Source organism: Trichomycterus rosablanca, chromosome 17 (assembly GCF_030014385.1).
Source record: "Trichomycterus rosablanca isolate fTriRos1 chromosome 17, fTriRos1.hap1, whole genome shotgun sequence".
NCBI lineage: Eukaryota > Metazoa > Chordata > Actinopteri > Siluriformes > Trichomycteridae > Trichomycterus > Trichomycterus rosablanca.
Genome location: NC_086004.1, coordinates 12777176 through 12801116, shown reverse-complemented (window position 1 = coordinate 12801116; position 23941 = coordinate 12777176). Strand labels below are relative to the sequence as shown.

The 23941-nt window shown below is 40.9% G+C and overlaps 1 protein-coding gene across 1 annotated transcript in view; it reads right to left on the bottom strand.

Annotated features, from left to right (window-relative positions):
• kif14 (kinesin family member 14) overlaps positions 1 to 23941 on the bottom strand; it is a 44582-nt gene that overhangs the window by 18040 nt on the left and 2601 nt on the right. The window contains exons 2-18 of the mRNA XM_063012816.1: positions 23660 to 23914; positions 23477 to 23564; positions 21267 to 21365; positions 20041 to 20093; positions 19930 to 19960; positions 18545 to 18652; positions 16691 to 16807; positions 16416 to 16534; positions 15848 to 16020; positions 15534 to 15681; positions 13672 to 13735; positions 11042 to 11226; positions 7072 to 7174; positions 6831 to 6985; positions 5952 to 6099; positions 5718 to 5870; positions 1612 to 1744 (exon numbers count right to left, since the gene is read on the bottom strand). Of these exons, the coding sequence (XP_062868886.1) occupies positions 1612 to 1744; positions 5718 to 5870; positions 5952 to 6099; positions 6831 to 6985; positions 7072 to 7174; positions 11042 to 11226; positions 13672 to 13735; positions 15534 to 15681; positions 15848 to 16020; positions 16416 to 16534; positions 16691 to 16807; positions 18545 to 18652; positions 19930 to 19960; positions 20041 to 20093; positions 21267 to 21365; positions 23477 to 23564; positions 23660 to 23914 (2132 nt within the window). The remainder of the gene's footprint in view (positions 1 to 1611; positions 1745 to 5717; positions 5871 to 5951; positions 6100 to 6830; positions 6986 to 7071; positions 7175 to 11041; positions 11227 to 13671; positions 13736 to 15533; positions 15682 to 15847; positions 16021 to 16415; positions 16535 to 16690; positions 16808 to 18544; positions 18653 to 19929; positions 19961 to 20040; positions 20094 to 21266; positions 21366 to 23476; positions 23565 to 23659; positions 23915 to 23941) is intronic.

Sequence of the window (23941 nt, the reverse complement as noted above, 5' to 3'; positions counted from 1 at the left end):
GGTCGCTCGTTTTAGTACAATAAGTCACGTTAAGCTTTGTGCCCCGACACACTAAATAAGAAATAACAGCACCGCCGGCACAAAAGCTACTGTGCCGCTTTTCATGTGAATAAGCCTTTACTGAACAGAATACGGTATTCCACGATCAAGCATCTCCAAGATTAAGAAGCATAAGGAAACAATAAAGAAGTAAAGGTAAAGTGTACGTTTTATTGTTTTCTTTTATTGATTTTTAACTGTTTCTTCAATTGTATTTTAGTGTTTTTATATTATATTTGTGTTATTTTTATGTATAAGTGTTAAAAACAACCCTATTATTTTACATTAGTCTAAAATATATGCAGTTCCATGGGACCATACATCCTTGTGGGGAAAAACTCAATGACACTCCCAGAACCAATTGATGTTGAGCTTCAAGGTACCGCTGTTAGACACATTTTAAAAATCTACATTTATTTTAAGAAATGTATTATGCTAATTACATATATAAGCATAATACCTGTACAGTACTATGGAAGTGTTGACAAATTAGCAAATATTGAAGACATAGAGAAGGGGTACATTTAAATGTTTCAGATTTTCCAACTAATTTTAATGTAAGATTAAGACAACACAAATAAACACAAAATGCAGCTTTTAAATGATCATTTCATTTATTAAAGAAATTGATATATTCAAAACCTATATTACCCATGTGAAACAGTAATTGTTCTTCTAAACCTAATAACTGATTGTGTCAGACTTGGCAGTAACAACTGCAATCAAACATTTGCATATTTAAGTGATGTTTAAATTTAACAGATCTGGCAGTAATTATGCCTGGGTGTGGCTAATAAAAAACTGAACCCAGTTGTCACGTACTAGCAGTAATCTGTTCTAGTCTTGTCAGCTATTTAATTAAATCTTATCTGATTAATTCTGACTTAATTGATTCAGTGACGGTGGTAGTCTAATGGTTAGAGCTTTGGGCTATCAATCAGAAGATTGTGGGTTAAAATCCCAGCTGTGCTATGCAGGCACTGTTGGGCCCTTGAGCAAAGCCCCTAACCCTGTCAGCTCCAGGGGTGCTGTACAATGACCCCTTCACTCTGACCCCAGTTTCCAAACAAGCTGTTATATGCAAAATAAGAATTTAATTGTTTTGTACACAGTAAATGTTAGGGATGTAACGATGCACCACAAGACAGTTAAAAATCGGTGCACATGTGCCACGATTCGAATCGATAATTCATTTAAGATGAATCAATATTCACTTTAATCAGCAGAGGGCACTGGCGCTATTCACCTCGCCTGGTTGACGGCACTTCACAAAGTTGCCAAATAGGGGAATTCTCTAGGAGGAAAAGGAAACTGTCATAATTTGTCTTCAATTTCATTTAGTTTAAAAAAAATCAGGGAAAATCGTGTCATGAACCCAGTATCGTGAATCGTATTGCATCGTGGGTAAAGTGTATCGTTACATCCCTAATAAATGTATATATGGCAAATAAAGGCATTTTATCTGCACTAGATTATTGTTAGTAATTGATAGTTCTTTGACCACAAGCATTCTGATTGGTTGTATAATCACAAAAACATACAGCAAATAAAACCACAGAAACATAAACCTACCAGTTTTGGGAGTGTGGTTCATCTTTAGAGCACGTCTCCTCTGAATCTCAGCTAGATCTTCTGCAATTTTTCTCTTTTCTGCTTCCAGAGCTTCCAGAATTTTTGCATGTCGAATATCATTATCAGCCATAGCCTGGAACCATGAAACAAAGATATTTTAAATATAAGCTATATAGATTATTCATTCATTTACTGGCTGTTTTACTGCTGCTTTATCCTGGTCAGGGTCTAATTCATTGGGCGAAGGGCAAGAAACATCCCGGATAGGTTGCCAGTCCATCACACACACAAACACACTTAGGGCAATTTTAGCAGCGCCAATTGGCCTGACTGCATGTCTTTGGACTTGTGGGAAGAAAACGGAGCACCCGGAGGAAACCCACACAGACACAAGGAGAATGTGCAAACTCCACACAGAAAGGACCCTGTCTCCTTGGCCAGGGAATTGAACCCAGGCCCTTCTGCACCACAGTGCCATGCTATATTAGTTAAGTTTGGTTTTAAATAGTATGAACATTTTAAAATTTCAACAAATGTACAATTAAGTTGTTGCATGTACAGTGTATCACAAAAGTGAGTACACCCCTCACATTTCTGCAAATATTTCATTATATCTTTTCATGGGACAACACTATAGAAATAAAACTTGGATATAACTTAGAGTAGTCAGTGTACAACTTGTATAGCAGTGTAGATTTACTGTCTTCTGAAAATAACTCAACACACAGCCATTAATGTCTAAATGGCTGGCAACATAAGTGAGTACACCCCACAGTGAACATGTCCAAATTGTGCCCAAAGTGTCAATATTTTGTGTGACCACCATTATTATCTAGCACTGCCTTAACCCTCCTGGGCATGGAATTCACCAGAGCTGCACAGGTCGCTACTGGAATCCTCTTCCACTCCTCCATGATGACATCACGGAGTTGGTGGATGTTAGACACCTTGAACTCCTCCACCTTCCACTTGAGGATGCGCCACAGGTGCTCAATTGGGTTTAGTCCATCACCTTTACCTTCAGCTTCCTCAGCAAGGCAGTTGTCATCTTGGAGGTTGTGTTTGGGGTCGTTATCCTGTTGGAAAACTGCCATGAGGCCCAGTTTTCGAAGGGAGGGGATCATGCTCTGTTTCAGAATGTCACAGTACATGTTGGAATTCATGTTTCCCTCAATGAACTGCAGCTCCCCAGTGCCAGCAACACTCATGCAGCCCAAGACCATGATGCTACCACCACCATGCTTGACTGTAGGCAAGATACAGTTGTCTTGGTACTTCTCACCAGGGCGCCACCACACATGCTGGACACCATCTGAGCCAAACAAGTTTATCTTGGTCTCGTCAGACCACAGGGCATTCCAGTAATCCATGTTCTTGGACTGCTTGTCTTCAGCAAACTGTTTGCGAGCTTTCTTGTGCGTCAGCTTCCTTCTGGGATGACGACCATGCAGACCGAGTTGATGCAGTATGCGGCGTATGGTCTGAGCACTGACAGGCTGACCTCCCATGTCTTCAACCTCTGCAGCAAAGCTGGCAGCACTCATGTGTCTATTTTTTAAAGCCAACCTCTGGATATGACGCCGAACACGTGGACTCAACTTCTTTGGTCGACCCTGGCGAAGCCTGTTCCGAGTGGAACCTGTCCTGGAAAACCGCTGTATGACCTTGGCCACCATGCTGTAGTTCAGTTTCAGGGTGTTAGCAATCTTCTTATAGCCCAGGCCATCTTTGTGGAGAGCAACAATTCTATTTCTCACATCCTCAGAGAGTTCTTTGCCATGAGGTGCCATGTTGAATATCCAGTGGCCAGTATGAGAGAATTGTACCCAAAACACCAAATTTAACAGCCCTGCTCCCCATTTACACCTGGGACCTTGACACATGACACCAGGGAGGGACAACGACACATTTGGGCACAATTTGGACATGTTCACTGTGGGGTGTACTCACTTATGTTGCCAGCTATTTAGACATTAATGGCTGTGTGTTGAGTTATTTTCAGAAGACAGTAAATCTATACTGCTATACAAGTTGTACACTGACTACTCTAAATTATATCCAAGTTTCATGTCTATAGTGTTGTCCCATGAAAAGATATAATGAAATATTTGCAGAAATGTGAGGGGTGTACTCACTTCTGTGATACACTGTATATATTAAGAATGGACATTTTGCTGGTATAGTCTTGGACCCCTAGGTCCCCATGTGTGATCTCTTGAAATTATTGATATAAGGTCACAGAAGATTTTCCAGATAAATCTCTCTCTCTTTACAAGATAAAGACAATACTTTTAGTTCCTGGTATTTAGCTGCATTTTTCACCTTGCATTTCCATTAACAAAATTTCCAGCCTTTCTTAATGGTGAAACAACAATCTTATCTTTTCTGAGACCAGTAAGGCCTCTTACAGCATGAATATGGTGTCATGTAGTAGTATTTGTCCCCTCTTGCCACCTAAACCTTAATTTTTTGTTTATTTAATAAAAACTAGACTTGTCAATCTTGCATAAACCAGTTGTGATTGAATTTCAGATTACAGACAGATGATTAGACATTCTGATTCAGAATTCTCTTGTAACAGGCCCTACATTAGCAAATTATTTGCACACCACATCAGTCGACATAACAGTATCTCAAACTACTGAAAGGTCAACAAGGATTTTTTGGCAAATATGAGACATGTATATAATTTCCAGTGTATTTCCAGTTACTTTCTCTCATAGTGGAATCATGAATGCTGACACCATCTGAAGACTTAGTCCTGTTCCAGTTTTTTCCATTTTGAAACAATTGCTCTCATTGTGGTCTTACTGCCTACTTTAGCGTGGCTCTCCGTACTCTTTCTGGGAAGCCAACACTGGTAGATGATAAGAAGTGGCTGCAGATTAGACATGAGTCGGAGGTGGGTGTGTGGTGATTGGGCAGTTGTAACCTAGCAGCTAAGGTACTGAACTGGTAATCAGAAGATTGTTGTTGGGTCCTTGCACAAGGCTCTTAACCCTCAGTTGCTTAAATTGTATACTTGCACAGTACTGGCTTTCTGTGATCAGATGGGGGGTCGTGCAAGCAGCAGTGAATTCAAAATGAGGAGTTGGAAATGACTAAATTAAGAGAAAAAGGGGGGAAGGGGGAAAATCAAGACGAATACTGCTAATCATCATTTCATGTAAACAACAGCACATATGACATCTTGACATATGTTGGTGGATGAACACTTTTTCTAAAGCATCATATACACTGATCAGCAATAACATTAAAACCACCTCCTCGTTTCTACACTCACTGTCCATTTTATCAGCTCCACTTACCATATAGAAGCACTTTGTAGTTGTACAATTACTGACTGTAGTCCATCTGTTTCTCTGCATGCTTTGTTAGCCCCCTTTTATGCTGTTCTTCAATGGTCAGGACCCCCACAGGACCACCACAGAGTAGGTATTATTTGGGTTGTGGATCATTCTCAGCACTGCAGTGACACTGACATGGTGGTGGTGTGTTAGTGTGTGTTGTGCTGGTATGAGTGGATAAGACACAGAAATGCTGATGGAGTTTTTAAACACCTCACTGTCACTGCTGGACTGAAAATAGTCCACCAACCTAAAATATTCAGCCGGCAGCGCCCCGTGACCACTGATGAAGGTCTAGAAGATGACCAACTCAAACAGCAGCAATAGATGAGCGATCGTCTCTGACTTTACATCTACAAGGTGGACCAAGTAGGTAGAAGTGTCTAATAGAGTGGACAGTGAGTGGACATGGTATTTAAAAACTCCAGCAGCGCTGCTGTGTCTGATCCACTCATACCAGCACAACACACACTGCAGTGCTGAGAATGACCCACCACCCAAATAATACCTGCTCTGTAGTGGTCCTGTGTGGGTCCTGACCATTAAAGAACAGGGTGAAAGCAGGCTAAAAAAGTATGTAGAGAAACAGATGGACTACAGTCAGTAATTGTACAACTACAAAGTGCTACTATATGGTAAGTGGAGCCGATAAAATGGACAGTGAGTGTAGAAACAAGGTGGTGGTTTTAATGTTATGGCTGATCAGTGTATCAAATGATTAATTTATATAATTGATTATCAATATTATAGCAATTTTACCTGTCTGGCAGCCTGGGCCTCCATATGCAAGCGGTTCTTATGCACGCTCATTTCTCGCTCAAGCATCGACTTAGCGGTCTGCAGTTCCTCCATCTTACTTGCGACCTGCTGTCTCTCGAGGTCCTGCACTTTTTCGGTCTCATTCTTCTCCTCCTAAATAGAAATAAAGTATTTGTTATTTGCAAGTGGTGCTAATCACATTTTGGAAGTTCCTGATCAGTGCATTTAACCTACAAGTTCTCTCTCTAGAGTTTTGATCCTGTTCTCGTACTGCAGCTTCTGCTCAAATAATTCTTTCTGTGCCATTTCTTTTGCCACCTGGATCCCCTGCATCATCTCTGCTTTGGCTTTCAGGCGAGCATCTTCAATCTCCGCCTCTAGTCTGAAGTAACAAAGGGTTAAAAAGAGGTGATTTTAATATAACTACATTTCTGAAAACATATTTCACTTTATTTTATTGTCAGCATCCACTTTACCCTGGTCAGGGTCACAGCAAGGCCGGTTTAACTGAAAAACACTGGGTGCCAGGCGAGAATATCTTGGACATGGTGGCAATCTATCCCCCAAATCCTCTGAACATCATCCCCAGTCCCTCAGTCACATCAACCACCTGCATGTCCTTCCTTTATGTTCTTATTTTCATTATTGTAATACAATAGACTACTACTACTACTAATAATAGTAATGTTTCAACTGTGGTGAAAATAACATATAGCACCCCTAGTTGCATTTGTTATGTTATTAAGATTTTAAGGTCATGCTTTACACACTTTGGTTACATTCATGACAGGACAGGTAGTTCAAGTTTTTTAATGTCAAACACAGTCATGGACAATTTTGTATCTCCAATTCACATCACTTGCACGTCTTTGGACTGTGGGAGTAAACCGGAGCTCCCGGAGGAAACCCACACAGACACTGTGAGAACATGCAAACTCCATACAAAAAAAGACCCTGACAGCTCCACCTGGGAATTAAACCCGGGACCTTCTTGCTGTGAGGCGACAGTGCTACCCACCAAGCCAAGCTGCCGCCCTCCCCTAGTGACATCTGTTGTAATATGACTCTAATACTCTTCATTTTTACTTTGGTCAATAAACATGAAGAACTCACTGAGCTCTCTGGGCTGAGAGGAGCTCGTTTTTGGCGAACTCAAAGTCCTTCTGGCCGTCTCCGTTGCTCCAGCAGGACGCTCGCTTTCCACTCTGCACCTCAGCCGGGTGATTAAAGCGAAAGTAGTGATCTCCTCCGAGGATCACCCGGTCACCCTAAACGAACAACAGAATCAGAATCAGAATCAGAATCACAAGTATGATAGATCTTGATAGGTCTGTGTGCATTCATTCTCTCTTACGTGGTGGAGGGTGGTGGCTTCAGACACAAGGTTTCCATTTACAAAGGTCTTGGCATTTTCCATTGGTGTGATGCTGACTGTGCCGGCTATATTAGAGATGACACTGAAAGAAAGAACAAAATAATGAGCTGGACTGCTTTTATTGAGATTTAATGCATTTAGTAAAAGCAACACACTTTAATCATTGTGAAAAACCAGCCAAAGCCAGTTATTACTCCACCATATCAAAAATAACAATAAAAAAGTTGAAAGATTTCCCCCCTTTATATGTTAGCAACTACACCGATCAGCCATAACATTAAAACCACCTCCTTGTTGTTTCTACACTCACTGTCCATTTTATCAGCTCCACTTACCATATAGAAGCACATTGTAGTTATACACTTACTGACTGTAGTCCATCTGTTTCTCTACATACCTTTTTAGCCTGCTTTCACCCTGTTCTTCAATGGTCAGGACCCCCACAGGACCACCAGAGTAGGTATTATTTGGGTGGTGGGTCATTCTCAGCACTGCAGTGACACTGACATGGTGGTGGTGTGTTAGTGTGTGTTGTGCTGGTATAAGTGGATCAGACACAACAACAGTGCTGGAGTTTTGAGACACCTCACGGTCACTGCTGGACTGAGAATAGTCCACCAACCAAAAATATCCAGCCAACAGCTCCCTGTGGGAAGCGTCCTGTGACCACTGATGAAGGTCTAGAAGATGACCAACTCAAACAGCAGCAACAGATGAGCGATCGTCTCTGACTTTACATCTACAAGGTGGACCAACTAGGTAGGCGTGTCTAATAGAATGGACACGGTATTTAAAAACTCCAGCAGCACTGCTGTGTCTGATCCACTCATACCAGCACAACACACACTAACACACCACCACCATGTCAGTGTCACTGCAGTGCTGAGAATGACCCACCTCCCAAATAATACCTGCTCTGTGGTGGTCCTGTGGGGGTTCTGACCATTGAAGAAGAGGGTGAAAGCAGGTTAAAAAGGTATGTAGAGAAACAGATGGACTACAGTCAGTAATTGTAGAACTACAAAGTGCTTCTATATGGTAAGTGGAGCTGATAAAATGGACAGTGAGTGTAGAAACAAGGAGGTGGTTTTAATATTATGGCTGGTCGGTGTATATCAGTTAATGCATAATAACATTAAAAACATGTTTTAATGATCAAAAACGTGCATAAAAGCTGGAAGCATTTAACAACTTCATGCAAATGGATGTGTATGATAAGGGAAAGTTTGTATTGGGAATCACCTTGGTGCCATAGCAACAGTGAGTCCAGCTGTTTGGTAAAGGCACTGTCACTAGCGATGAAGAAATACATAAAGCATAGCATGTTCTCTGTAGGTGTTAAGGCTGCCTGTAAGAATTAACTACTGGCTAATAAAAGACGTTGCTTTACACATCAATAATTTATTTATTTATGCATTTTAGGGTATCTAAGAATTTAGATAGCCTTCTTCTCGGGAGTGCACATAGGATGACGTAAAACACTGTCTATGTAGAGCGCTCACTAGGTTTTTGGACAAACCCACTATTAGTGAGTCATATTGACCACTTCTTGTGCCAGTGCCTTGACCACACAGTTGAGGCTGTATTCGCGGTAGTAAAAAGAAAGACCATTAACTGTAACTGTGCCTAAGGTAGAACCACAAACATTTGAATTTAGGAGCTTGAACTGTCTTTGGAAGAAGGATAGCACATTAAAGTGCTTTTTATTGGGACTAGGCATTAGGTAGTGGCATGCTAACTTTGCATTTAGTTCAAATGTTAATTTCTATTACAACCCCAAATCAGAAAAAGTTGGGACAGTATGGAAAATGCAAATAAAATAAAAATGCAGTGTTCCTTACATTTACTTTGACTTGTATTTGATTGCAGGGAGTTTGAACCAAAAGTATTTCATGTTTTATCTGCTCAACTTTATTTCGTTTGTTAATATACCTCCATTCCTGCATTTCAGGCCTGCAACACATTCCAAAAAAAGTTGGGATGGGGGCAATTTAGGGCTAGTAATGAGGTGAAAAAAACTAAATAATTATGTGATTCCAAACAGGTGATTGTAATCATGGTTTGGTACAAAAGCAGCATCCAGGAAAGGCTGAGTCTTTGATGAGCAAAGATGATCAGAGGATCTCCAGTTTGTCAACAAATCTGTGAGAAAATGATTGAAATGTTTAAAAACAATGAATCTCAAAGAAAGATTGGAAGGGATTTGCATATTTTTCCCTCTACAGTGCATAATATCAGTAAACCATTCAAGGAATCTGGAGGAACTTCAGTGCTTAAAGGCCAAGGGTGCAAGCAACAATAGCTGATATATCCAAATGGGTGAGGGATTACTTTGGCAAACCTTTGTCAAGCACTACAATACAGAGTTACATGCACAAATACCACTTAAAACTTAACTGTGCAAGGGCTTCTCTGGGCTCTGAGGCATCTAGGATGGACCATCACACAGTGGAAACGTGTATTGTGGTCAGATGAATCAGCATTCCAGGTCTTTTTTGTCCTGACCTGTCCCCAATAGAGAATGTGTGGAGAATTTTGAAGCGAAAAATGTGACAACGACGACCCCGTACTGTTGCACATCTTAAGACGTGTTCGCAGGAAGAATGGGACAAAATAAAAGCTGAAACACTAAATCACTTGATCTCCTCGGTGCCAAAATGTCTTTTAAGTGTGGTGAAAAGGAATGGCAACATTAAAGTGGTAAATGCTTTACTGTCCCAACTTTTTCCGGAATGTGTTGCAGGTCTGAAATGCAGGAATGGATGTTTATTAATAAATGAAATGAAGTTGAGCAGACAAAACATGAAATATCTCAGGTTTATCTTGTCTGCAATCAAAGTAAATGTAAGAAACTGTGTTTTTTCTTATATTATTTTGCATTTTCCATGATGTCCCAACTTTTTCTGATTTGGGGTTGTATATCTCAGCAGAGCCACCATCCACACAAACACAACTGGCCATCTTTAAGGGAGGGAAGGTCGAATGAGATCTCTTCCCACTATAATTTATGATCTCTGGGACTGTCTCAGGCACAAGTGCGAGTGGGGGTAGGGGTATTTACATGGAGCTTGGTGATATGAATCCAACACTAGCAAGTGGTAAAAAGCAGCCTTAGACTGAACACGTGTCAGAGGGGGTGTGTTGCGGTCCGGCTCTCCATGATCAGATCGGGTATTGTGCAGCAGTGGATTCACAATCGGGACTTGAAAATTACTAGACTGGGAGATGAAAAGATGTTTTTCATTTAAACAAATAATTGTCAACTTATGATTAACTATTCTTTCTCTGTTTTCCGAGACTTCTTGTATATTTCCATTAAATTCTACATACATCACATTAATAATAATAATAATAATAATAATAATAATAATAAGTGGGGGGTTTATATAATATTATATTATAATTTTCAAGTTTCAAGAAATATTATATATTTCAAGTCCCGATCATAATTGTCAACTTATGATTAACTATTCTTTCTCTGTTTTCCGAGACTTCTTGTATATTTCCATTAAATTCTACATACATCACATTAATAATAATAATAATAATAATAATAATAAGTGGGGGGTTTATATAAATATAAAAAAATATATATCACAACATGCTTTCATGGTACATTATAAGGACATTATGCACTGCCCCTATGTAATGTAATTGAACTGAAGCTATACTGTACGTATAAATATATTAAGTGGACTGAATAAATGACAGATTACAGAAAGAACTAACTAAAACTGATTACTGAATACCACCACCACACAAGCTTATTAAAGGGATTGACTTGCTAGGTAATTATAAAGGTTTATGCCAACCAAACATCTGACAGACGAGATCAGCCATCAATATTTTTAATTCCACAGTAAAATTCTTGGGTATCCAAGAGCGTCCTTGAACCCAAGGCATTGACACCCAAGATGCCTTATTATATTGTTTTATTGCAGCATCTTACCAGTGTTCATCAGCAATAAGAGCACCAGAAAGCTGAATGTCGTGAGCAGACTCTGACTTGAGCTTCCCGACCTTGGTCTGTCCCTCCTTGATCATATACAGGAGCATTTCTGACAGCTGGGGATCTTCATTCAGGTTCACAAGGTTGGGAAGACGATTATCCACTTTAAATGTGATGCCAGCACGCTGAATGAGAGGGAAGAGAAAAAAAAGACGTGACCGTGGAGCATAGCTTTACCAAGATGCAGCAAACCTGTAAACTTCATTTAATTCATTTAAGGGGTATTTGTTTAATAAATGTAAGAAGGCAGCACAGGGGTCAGTGTCTGTAACATAATTATGATGAATATTTTATAATAACATTCTTTTATTTCTTTAATATGTTTGTTTATTCATAAATTAATTCAACAACCTACAGTCTCCTTTAGGCCAGGGTTTCTCAACTTTTTTTTTAGAAGCGACCCATATTTTGTTCAAGATTTTTACCCAGGTAACACAAACAATGCATCAAAACGAACCACAATATAAATATATCCGATCCCAGTGTGGTTTACAAGATGTAACATAAAGCCTCCACAAGAGGGCAATTGTGTACAAGTTCATTTCGTGTTTATGTGCCTGATAAAATTTTGTTTAATGTTTATTTAATTATTATTATTTTTCTCTGCAACCAATTTTGTCACGACCCTTGGTCCTAGATATACAGGTAAATTTTTATTCTGGTTCATCTTAATCTGTCTTTATATATTTAGGAAGTTTTTATGATGCAGCCATCGTTCTAGGTTTGCTCATTATGGGTTTTCTATTTATCCCAATACTGTAAAGTCACTTAGAGATAGGGATGTCCCGATCACGTTTTTTTGTTCCCGATCCCGATCATTAATTTTGATCCCGATCCGATACCGAGTCTCAAACCGATACTTGTATTTTCTAGATATTGTCTAGATAAGAACTAGATAATACTGTTCACACAGTGCACACTTCAAGTACATTACAGTTATTCAAATTAATCCAATGTATATGTTTAACAACTGAATAGCTCTGCAGTGCTGTAGGAAAAAAATTGCCTGCATCCAAGCTATTGCTTAATGTTCTTTTATTTTTACAAAATAAAAGTAAACAAACTTAGTGCAGCATTGTAGTAGTAAAACTAGAACACTCAAAATAAAGTGAAGGTTCTTTTTGAGGGAAATCAGCATCTCTGCCGTGTTAGCGGACAGCCGGTTCCTCTTCTCATCATATAATAATAAACTCGCTGTATTCGACTGAGTGTTTATTGTTTAGGTGCCGTATCAAATTGGTAGTAATTGTAGATCGTTTGGTTAAATGATATCTGGTTTGTTTCTTATGAGCCACCGTACTTGTATGCGTGTTGTAACTGTAACAAACTTTTCTGTGGTTGTATTGTGACAAAGGTTTGATGGATGTTTCTACGCGAAGTGAGTGTGTTTTGACCCTTTGGGGCTTCCATAGTGCATGGAATAGCGTGCTTGGCTAACGCGACGACTCTAGCTGTCCGCTATTCGGTACCGTAACAGAAGAAGTTAATAAAGTGTTATGCTCCCGACAATTTGTGAATATACCGTGTATTTATTTCTTTATTAAGCAAGTGCATCACTACAATGTTTTGTAAACCAGAGTGATCCTTGACTCACACACCATATAAATAGTAAAATTCTACAGTAATGAACGCAGCTCTGCTCCTACCACCTCGGGAAACGCTCGCATTGCAGACATTACACTTCGCTGTTGGACTTGTTTCACTTTCCAATTTAAAGTATTTCCACACAGCGGACATGATGACATAAAACAAAGGATCGGGCTTAGGTTCGGCATTAGTAAAGCCGATACCAATCAGTTAAAAAATGCCTTGATCGGCCCCGATTGCGATCTTTGAGATCGGATCGGGACATCCCTACTTAGAGACAATGTCCATGCATATACAAATAACTGTATTTTGATTAGTTATGTATAATAAAAACACATACTGAAATAGTAGCATCACCATTGTGATCTCCAATGCATACCTAGACACGCGAGGAATATTACTCAAGGACTGGAGGGTGTAACTACAGACTGCTTATGATTTGGAATAAAATCTACAAAATCTGTCATTTCAAGTTACTTTAATGTCTTTTTTCTTTTTGGAATTTTAATTTTCAAGTATTTTCCAGCAGTATTTGCCTCCAGTATTCTCAGCAGCCTACTTTACTGTTCTTATACTAATGAAAGACCAAGACCAGCAGCCAATCACAACACCAAGGGTAAAATCAACTGATTGCATCATTTACTCAACACATTAAATAAACATTTCAAATGTTACTGATGTATGATATTACACAGTGAATATAGAAAGAATTCAGACCCCTTGACTATTTCCACACTTTGTATTGTGGATTTGATTTTGAATTGACCCATACTTAATCACCCATAATGATGAAGTGAAAGCATATTCTGTTTGCTTTAATTATTCTTGATTTGTGTCTACAATTTAAAATAAAGTCCACCTGTTACAATATTCCCCCAACATTTTCAGAAATGGGGAACTTAGTTTCCAAACATTTCCCAGCACCACATTTCCCAAAGGCAATTTTTTTTTCCATGTGTTCATGTGAAGTAAGTATTACTAACCTGCAACCCTTTGGTCTCTTCACGTTTTCTCCTCTCAGCTTCCTCCAGTTTCTCCTTCCACTTTCTACACACATAATACAAATAAACGAAACACAAACATCTGCTTTTAACACTGTTTATACAACCAAGAAAAATAATGAACGTGTTAAGGATCGGTTAACCAATAGCAATTAAAGAAATTCATTTGGTTAACATTGTCAGCTTAAGACATTGTTTAAGTTTATTTCCGACAGCTGACACTCGATTTGAAATGAGAGGGGAGCCAAAGATCTAGAGTCTCAACATCACAGCATGCATGCGCTGCTTATGTGTCTAAAAGTAAAGAGTGCTACAGTTGTAACCTGTTACCTGAATATGAAAACTTGCCTTAGTGGCAAGTTACATAGATCAAAAGTAATAGTACACACTGTAAACATTCACATTATACAAACAAGTACCTGCATAATCACAACAGCACACTACAACAACAGGGCCTGAGGGTACATTTGGAGGTATTATTTCGGTATATATCGTAAGGCTGGTATAGATTGTTTGTTTGTTTATTAGGATTTTAACGTCATATTTTACACTCTTTGGTTATATTCATGACAGACACGGTAGTCACTCAATACACAAGGTTCATCGGTTCACAAGGTTATATCGAACACAGTCATGGACAATTTTGTATCTCCAATTCACCTCACTTGCATGTCTTTGGACTGTGGGAGGAACCCGGAGCACCCCGGGGGAAACCCACGCGGACACGGGGAGAACATGCAAACTCCACACAGAAAGGGACCCGGACCGCCCAGCCTGGGGATCAAACCCAGGACCTTCTTGCTGTGAGGCGACAGTGCTACCCACTTAGTCACCGTGCCACCCGCTGGTATAGATTGTAAAGTATAAATTATAAAGTGTACTACAGTGCAAAGATAAAAAAAAAATGTGCGGGTGGATGTGGAAAGAGGTGCATATGTGCCTGCCTGTGCATGTGCACACACCCACATACATAGATATATACATACACAATAACATGTGTCGCAATTTTGATACATTTAGTCTTCAGTTACTCCCCGCCCCTCCCCTGCATAGAGTTAAAGAACCTAATGCTTAGCCGCTCAGGTGGCGCAGCGGTAAAAACACGCGCTGCAACCAGAGCTGGATCTCGAAAGTGCGTTGTTTCGAATCCAGCTCTGCCTTCACCGGTCGAGGCTGGGCGGCTATATGAACAACGATTGGCCTGTTGTTCAGGTGGGGGGACGGGATTGGAGACCGGAGGGGGTGGGTCTCTCTCTGTCAGAATGCGATTACGACCTCTGCCGGCTGATTAGAGGCGCCTGCACAAGAGATGAGGACAGAGTGCCCTTAGGGTGTGTCTCTCCGCATGCAACGCTAGGTGGCGCCAAACTCATCAATGTGTGGGTGGCAGAAATGCATCCGGCTGCTGCCAATGTTTCGGAGGGGATATGGGTTAGCTTCGATCTCCTCTGTCAGGGCAGGGTTCGGCATAGACAGAGAGGAAGCACGATGCAAATTGATTAATTGGATGCACTAAAGGGGGAGAAAAAGGAAAAAAGGAACCTAATGCTTCCGGGGACAAAGGATTTTTTGAGTCTGTCCGTAGAGCAGCTCTGTGACAGTAGTCTGCCACTAAACATACTTCTCTGCTTCAGAAAAGTTGTGTGCAGTGGGTGAATTAAATAAATATTTAATAAAGAATAAACACTTTTTTATTAAAAAAAAACTCAATAGTATAATGTGGTTTCTGTTTTAACGTGAAGCTATAAGATTGTTGGTTGACTATCAACTAATGACCACTTATGAGTTAAAATAAATGGAATTAAAATGAATTAGAACCCTTAATGTGAATGCTTTAAGATTACCTGTGCACCTCAGCCATCTCTCTCTCCTGCTGAGAGAGCTGAGACTTCAAGGCTGTGATTTCCTGCTGGAACTGCCTCATCTTCTCTGGGTCGATGTCCTGAGAGCTCATCTGGGCTGCCCTCAACTTCTCCACCTCTGCCTTCAGCTCTGATTTAAAAACAAACACAAGGTTGAGGTAAAGTTTCTGTCTATCTACTGCCCTCTGTTGAGAGGATGAAAAAGTGCTGGTTGGTCTAAACAACATTCAAAATCAGTGTCCAGTAGAAACTATGTGCGTGGTGTGGTGGGCTGTTAGTTATTGATAGCCACTGACCTCGGATCAGCTTGGCGTTGGTGTCCTCATTGACCTTGGCCACGTTGATGATCAGACGGGCCTGTTGGGCATAGCGCAGCGTGCTCAGGCTCTCGTCCATGTTGCTGGTGGCCGGGCTAAGCGTTGCTATCATTGTCGTCTTGGAGTTTCCACCCAGGCTTTCCTTTAGTAACCTAACACAAACAGTAATTACAGTGATGATTAAAAATGCTTTATAAATAAAACTAGCATGTTTTATTTCCTTTCAATAAAAATGGCATCAGCTCTGAGGTAAACATTCTTGACAGGACAAGATGCATCAGTTCAGGTTTTTATTGTCAAACACAGTCATGAACAATTTTGTATCTCCAATTCACCTCACTTGCATGTCGTTGTACTGTAGGAGGAAACCAGAGCACAGGGAGAACATGCAAACTCCACACAGAAAGGACCCGAACAGCTCCACCTGGAAATCAAACCCAGGACCTTCTTGCTGTGGGGCGACAGTGCTACCCCCCGAGCCACTGACATTTAAATGGCTTTGTTCTTCTAAACGAAATACTGTTAGCTCTTTTTGTGCATTACATACCATGTCAGGACCGACTCTCTGTACGGGATGAAGACATTTTTCCTGCTCTGAGCTTGTTCGGAGAGCGAGGAAATCACCTTCCCCAAAGTGAGCAAAGACTTGTTGATGCTTGCTCCCTCCTAAGAATAAAATAAACGTACAATAAAATAAAATTGGATTCTTTAAAATCATGTTTCAGACTTCAAGTACTGAGTAATAAGACCATTACATAACTATTCATGCTTTAATTCTGTATTAGGTGTTTGAATTATGGTAAAAATAACCCTGAAGCATACCCTCAGACGGTCTCCGCTGGTCTGAGCTGTAGTGCAGCGCTCGCTGCCTGCTAAATCCACCAGGTTGATCCTGCTGATGATTCTATGATCGTGTTCTTCTCCTTCCACTAATTCTGTCTGTTCATCCACAACAAAAAAAACAAGATTAGAGTCAAATAGACAAAATGTACACATATTAAATTTTGGTTTTGAGATTTCTTGCACTAACACGGGTCTGCAAGCATTACTTTACAATGTACTCTGCACTTTACTGTATGTATTACTAAAATGAATTACACAAAAAAAAAATATATATATATATATATATATATATACATACTGTATATACACTAATAAGCCACCTCCTTGTTTCTACACACATTGTCCATTTTATCGGCTTCACTTACCATATAGAAGCACTTTGTAGTTCAACAATTACTGACTGTAGTACATCTGTTTCTGTGCATGCTTTGTTAGCCCCCTTTCATGCTGTTATTCAATGGTGAGGACTCTCCCAAGACCACTACAGAGTATTTGGGTGGTGGATCATTCTCAGCACTGCAGTGACACTGACATGGTGGTGTGTTAGTGTGTGTTGTGCTGGTATGAGTGGATCAGACACAGCAGCGCTGATGGAGTTTTCAAACACCTCACTGCCCCTGCTGGACTGAGAATAGTCCACCAACCAAAAATGTGGTGGTCCTGACCATTGAAGAACCGAGTAAAAGCAGGCTAAAAAAGTATGTAGAGAAATAGATGGACTACAGTCAGTAATTGTAGAACTACAAAGTGCTTCTATATGGTAAGTGGAGCTGATAAAATGGACAGTGAGTGTAGAAACAATGAGGTGGTTTTAATGGTATGGCTGATCAGTGTATATTTAATTATATTATAATATATTATAAAGGAAGCAGCAGGACAGTAATTAAATATTCATACTAAATATGTATTTCTATGTAGTGCTTTAAATCAGCCAACGGTGTTTATAAAATGAAGGTCTGTGCAATGGGACTACTGTACTATTTTTAGAAAGGTTCAGTTGTGTTTCAGCTTGAGTAACAAAAAACCTTGTAAGATAAATTATTAATTCATTCATTCATTTTCTTATCCATTTATCCAATTAGGGTTGCGAGGGGGGGGGGGGGTGCTGGAGCCTATCCCAGCTTTTCAATGGGCGCAAGGCACACAGTAACACCCTGGACGGGACGCCAGTCCATTGCAGGGCAGACACACATACACACACCCATTCACTTATAGGGCAATTCAGTGTCTCCAATTAACCTGACTGCATGTTTTTGGACTGTGGGAGGAAACCCCACGCAGACACGGGGAGAACATGCAAACTCCGCACAGAAAGGACCCGGACCGCCCCACCTGGGGATCGAACCCAGGACCTTCTTGCTGTGAGGCGACAGCGCTACCAACTACGTCACCGTGCCGCCCGTAAGATAAATTAGTGGAAAAGTAATTAGTGTTTTTTCTTATTATTAGTGTTGACAAATTGGACAAAAACTCCTAAAAGTGCCATAACTGTAGCAATTTTGCCCCTACTTATTCTGGATATCCACCTTTATCCCCCAATCTATTTCCGATTCTCCATTGTGAATCGGTTGCCGTTTGTACAACCCTCTATTTCAAAGTTTTTCAAACCCTGGGTCGTGTGCAGCGCCTCCCAAGCAGCCAATAGCAATTTTATTGTATAATTTTATTGTTATAGTCAACCATTTATGTATAAACTGACAAAAATGTTTCAGTATAATCTGGTTGCGAGAAAACAGACCAATGTGTCTAAACTGTTGCCCACTAAAATCACATTACATCAACAAATAAAAATGTAATTCTGTTTGGTAAAATATGCACGCTTTAAAGACAAACCTTCGTCTGAGTCATAACCAGAGTAAAGACAGAATGAGATCTGGAGCTTTTGTCATTCATGCCAGTAGCTGCAGTAGCTCGCTGTTTATTTCCAAGCTTAAGCCAGGTCTGAAAGAAGACAGAGTTATAGAACATTTTTTATTTTCACTTCATTCAATTGCTTTTTTTGAATTTCCTCCCAATCTAGTCGTATCCAATTGCATTTCGCTTCCTCTCTACTGATGCTGACCTCCACTCTGACTGTGGAGAGCCGTGACTAACACACGCCCCCTCCGACACGTGTGCAGTAGTCTACCGCATCTTTTTACCTGCACGAGATGAGTTCATATGGGGTTCAGGTTTACGCATGGAGAGTCATGCCATCGATCAGCAAGCAGAGGTCGTAATTGCATCAGTTAAAAGGAATCTCCTCCGGCACCCACCCTACGAACGAGCCAATCTTTGTTCATGTAGCCTGCCGTGGGCGCAGCTGTCTATCACGCTAGTACACCACTGCGGAGTGTTCAGACCCGTGAATTGGACCCTCAGCAGAGCCTCGTCATGGCCAGGCGTCCACATGAACAAAATTATATCCATTCAAGATGAAAGGTCTGAATACCTTCTGAATCCACTATATAGAACACAAGTAGCTCTGTGTAAGCGCTGCAAACCAAACATATCATATACCAAAAGATATTATCCTCCCTCTTCCAGCTTCTTATGTTTGTTTGTTTATTAGGATTTTAACGTCATCTTTTACAGTTTGGTTACGTTCATGACAGAAACGGTAGTTACTCATTATACAAGGTTTATCAGTTCACAAGGTTATATCGAACACAGTCATGGACAATTAACGTCACTTGCATGTCTATGAGGTCAGGACTGTAGGAGGAAACCGGAGCACCCGGAGGAAACCCACGCGGGGAGAACATACAAACTCCACACAGAAAGGACCCGGACCGCCCCACCTGGGGATCGAACCCAGGACCGCCCCACCTGGGGATCGAACCCAGGACCTTCTTTCTGTGAGGTGACATTGCTACCCACTTAGCCACCGTGCCACCCAACAGCTTTTTAACTTTTTTATACTGGTGAACATAATCTGCTTTTTACCTGATTACACCTGCATGAATAAGGGAGTGCCTCATGTAGATGAGGATAATTTGGGACGTGTCAGCTGAAAATGCTAAGTAAACAAGAAGCAACTTCAGGTTTAAAGTACTACTTAGTACGTCATTACGTGCACTTGTTGTTTTACCCAACTTTAGGAAATAAGGTGTAAGGTTTTGCTGTACTTGTATAATATTATACAAATTGTAATAACTATGATCAAATAAACAATTGCAGTTGTATTACATATATGAACATTCTTTTTCAGGTTACAAAATAATTCAATGCTATTTTACCTGAATATCAGCGTAGGAGCTAACCACATTTCTGTAAAAGAGAGAATATGTCAAACTTTGTGGATGCCAAGTATTAATAAAATAAAATAATAAAATAATTGCAATACTTACGTAGATAAATCAGCAACATACGGTCCATCGACTGGATGTTCTCTAACACGCAGCTTTAAAAAAAGGCACACAGTAGGTCAGGTGCATTAAAATTTACAGTACACATTACACACATATTTAAATGTAGCAAAAATAAAGCCATATTAACCATTTAAAAAGAATTACTCAACCTGACCTGGACAGCAAACACATAAAAACATGAATTTAGTTGTATCCAATTACCCGATTGCATTCCGCTTCCTCTATACTGCTACTGACTGAGGAGAGCCGTGACTAACACGCGACCCCTCCGACACGTGTGCAGTAGCCGACTGCGTCTTTTCACCTGCATGAGACGAGTTTATATGGGGCTCAGTTTTGCATACATTGGGTGTGTTTGAAAACCTAGGGAGCTGCCTTGCTGTCTTATTGTCTACATAGGCAGCTGCCTCAGTAGAGAGGATTCTAATAAGTCAATGACTTGTAAGTCAGGTTATTCGAACACACTACTTAGACAGCGATTCCATCGGGTTTAGCATTTAGCATCTTGCCATTAAAACCAATGGATTAAGGTAGCACAGCACGCCAACATGTCAATATAGCCTCCCTTCATGTACCGATAACGGTTACATTTCCTGACAAGCCCGAACTTGCAAATAAAAACACTCGGTACAAGTTTATACAAGTTAAAAATCAGTAATATTTTATTTACGTTTGAAAATAACTCCATTCGTTTGTCCGCACCGTCAGCCATGTTTATTTTTCTGTGAGAGAAGAGAACCCGACCCGCAATGAATTCTGGGATTGCCTTGATCACTAAGGCAGCGTCGGATGCTCACTCGTTTCTGAGTCAAAAAAACATTGAAATGTTAAGATGCCTCAGTAGTGAGGATATTAAGGCATCTAGGATTTCGAACAGCCTCTTTCTCGGGAGCGCGCACAGGATGACGTAAAATGCTGCCTATGTAGAGAGAGAGCTAGCTTTTCGAACACACCCATTGAGTCACACACTGATACCCATTATCCCAGTCTCTGTGCAGGTGCCATCAATCAGCACAGGCACCCTCCCTGCGAACAATCAATCATTGTTTATGTAGGCGCCCAGCCTGCCGGTAGCAGAGGTGAGATTCGAACCTATGTGTTCGAGATGTCAGCTCTGGTGTGCTAGCGTGTTTTACCGGTGTGCCACCTGAGCGCCAGACTTGACCATGTTTCTGACAACCCAATAAATATACCAGACCACTCACAGGCATCTTCTTTTGATTCAGCTCGTCTTTTGCTACAAGCAAATCGTGGATCTTCTCATTGTAGACCTCAAAGTAGCTCATCTCTAGGTGACAGGTGACCTGTAAAATACATAAGCACATGCACATAAAGATGTGGTTGCCATGCAGACAGCTGGATCTCAAACCTGTCAGCCAACATTTTTCTATCCAGCTCTAAAAAACCAAGGCCAGGTGATTAACACTAGATGACCAACCTCGTGAATGGTGGAAGTAGGAACGATTAATTGATTGACCGATAACTGACAAATTTTTAAGACACACTCCTCACACACTCTTATTGCCCAGGCACATGTACATACTGGTAAACTTTTGTATTATTTAAATCATAAACATGTCGCCTCACAGCAAGAAGGTCCTGGGTTCGATCCCCAGGTGGGGCGGTCCGCTCCGGGTCCTTTCTGTGTGGAGTTTGTATGTTCTCCCCGTGTCTGCGTGGGTTTCCTCCGGGCACTCCGGTTTCCTCCCACAGTCCAAAGACATACAAGTGAGGTGAATTGGAGATACAAAATTGTCCATGACTGTGTTTGACAGTAAACTTGTGAACTGGTGAATTTTGTGTAATGAGTAACTACTGTTTCAGTAATGAATGTAACCAAAGTGTGAAACATGACGTTAAAATCCTAATAAATAAATAATTAACAACAGAATTACTATTCATGTATACCATGACCAGAAGCTGTTTAGTGTCAGTATGTAGTCTGGCTGCATGTTATCCTTAGTTAATTGTTCACAAAAATAGTTTGGATATTTTGCATCATGCTCCAGTATAAAGGTAGAGTTTACTCATGTAAAGTTCAGCATTCAGACTGTATTCTTTTTTTAAAAGTATTTTTCCCCCTTTTTCTCCCAATCAAGTCTTCCGCTGTTGGGGACCCCAATGATGTCCAAGGAGGGTGTATTTACCTGACACATGCTCCCACCAACCCCTTCTCATTTGCCCATGCTTTGGTGGATTTGCGCGTGGGGCTGGTTTTACGCACGGAGAGACTTCTGTACAGAAACCTTGCGTAACCAGGGTCCTTATACAGCGTAGTAGAACCCACCCCCTTTTAATTCGTTCTTTTCCCACCCATCTAGTAGCCAATTTTCTCTGCTACAGGCACTGCCAATTGTGCCTGCTAGGGAACGCCCAGACGACCGGTAACAGATCTGAGATTCGAACTTGCGCTGGTGTGCTAGCAGAACATCTCGCTGCGCCAACTGGGTGCCCCTACAGACAGTATTCTTTAACAAAACAAATAAAAGTAGTATGTAGTCAACAGTCCATTGCAAAGGAAATTTAAAGAACAGAAAGGTTAGTACCTTAATGTATTTGTACAGCACTCCTAATCGAGTTCAGGTTCTTTAAGGTGGGAAGAGGACTTCATATTTAAGCCCACTGGTTTAAATGAGATCACCTGATCTCATGGTCAGGTGTCCACATGCTGCTGGCCATGTATTGTGTTTAGAGAATTATTCAAACCCAGCAATGATGCTAGCAATGCATGTGTGTGAGAGTATTATGATTTGGAACTGATGCATAAAAGTGGAAGATGACCTCAACCATCTTAAATCTTGGACACAGTTGGGTGTCAACCAATCAAGGATATATACTAACTGTAAAGATTTAAGTCTATCACAGATAATTAAGGCCCTACCTAATTCACAGCGGCCAATTCTGTGGAAGCCAATTCTTATTTAAGAAGACAAGAACGCCGCTCAGGTGGCGCTGAGATCACACGCTGTTCACCAGAGCTAAGATCTGGAATACATCTTATCGAATCTCGGCTCTACCTTGCCGGCTGAGGCCGAGTGGCTACATGAACAACGATTGGCCTGTTGTTCAGATAAGGGGCGGGACTAAAGCCGGATGGGGACTCCCTCTCAGACCAGTGCGATTTCGACCTCTGCTGGCTGGTTGGTGGCGCCTGCACGGAGATGGGGAAGGAGTGCGGTAGGGGGTGTGGCCCTCCGTGCACAGCACTGTACCGCACTGCGCTCGTCAAGTGTAGGTGATAAGATGTTCGATTGCTGTGCACATTTCAGAGGGGGCGTGGAGCAGCCTTGTCCTCCCCAATCAGGAGCGGGGACCAGCATTAGTGAGAGGATGATTGACGGGTAGAAATTGGACGCGCTAAAGTGGGAGAAAAAGGGGTTAAAAAAAAAAAAGGAAGAAGACAAGAACAACGCACCTCTTTTTTGTCAGCACTGGACATCCTGAGGAAAAGTTCCTCACAGAATCTCGGTATAACTCCAGGCTCTTCACCAAAACCCATCATACTAAAAAACATAATTCCAAAATTAATTAAGAAAACACATTCAATCACACACAGTTTATTATACACATGATTAAAACAGTTAAGAAAATGACTTACGTATACGACTTTCCCGATCCCGTTTGCCCATATGCAAAAAGGCAAGTGTTGAACCCTTCAAAAGCTCGTTCAAGCAGCGGCCTCGCCAACTTGATATAAATCGTTTGCTGACTGGCGAAATTCGGGTTCGTTTCGTCGACTGAGTAGAAGGAGAAGTCGAAGGTGAACGTGTGGCTTTGTTTAGTGTCTGGATGCTGAACCACAGTCTTCTGGTTGTCCATAGAAATCACTTGTTGCGCTTTTTCATTTTTCTCTCTGGATTACAAGCAGAAACAAAACATG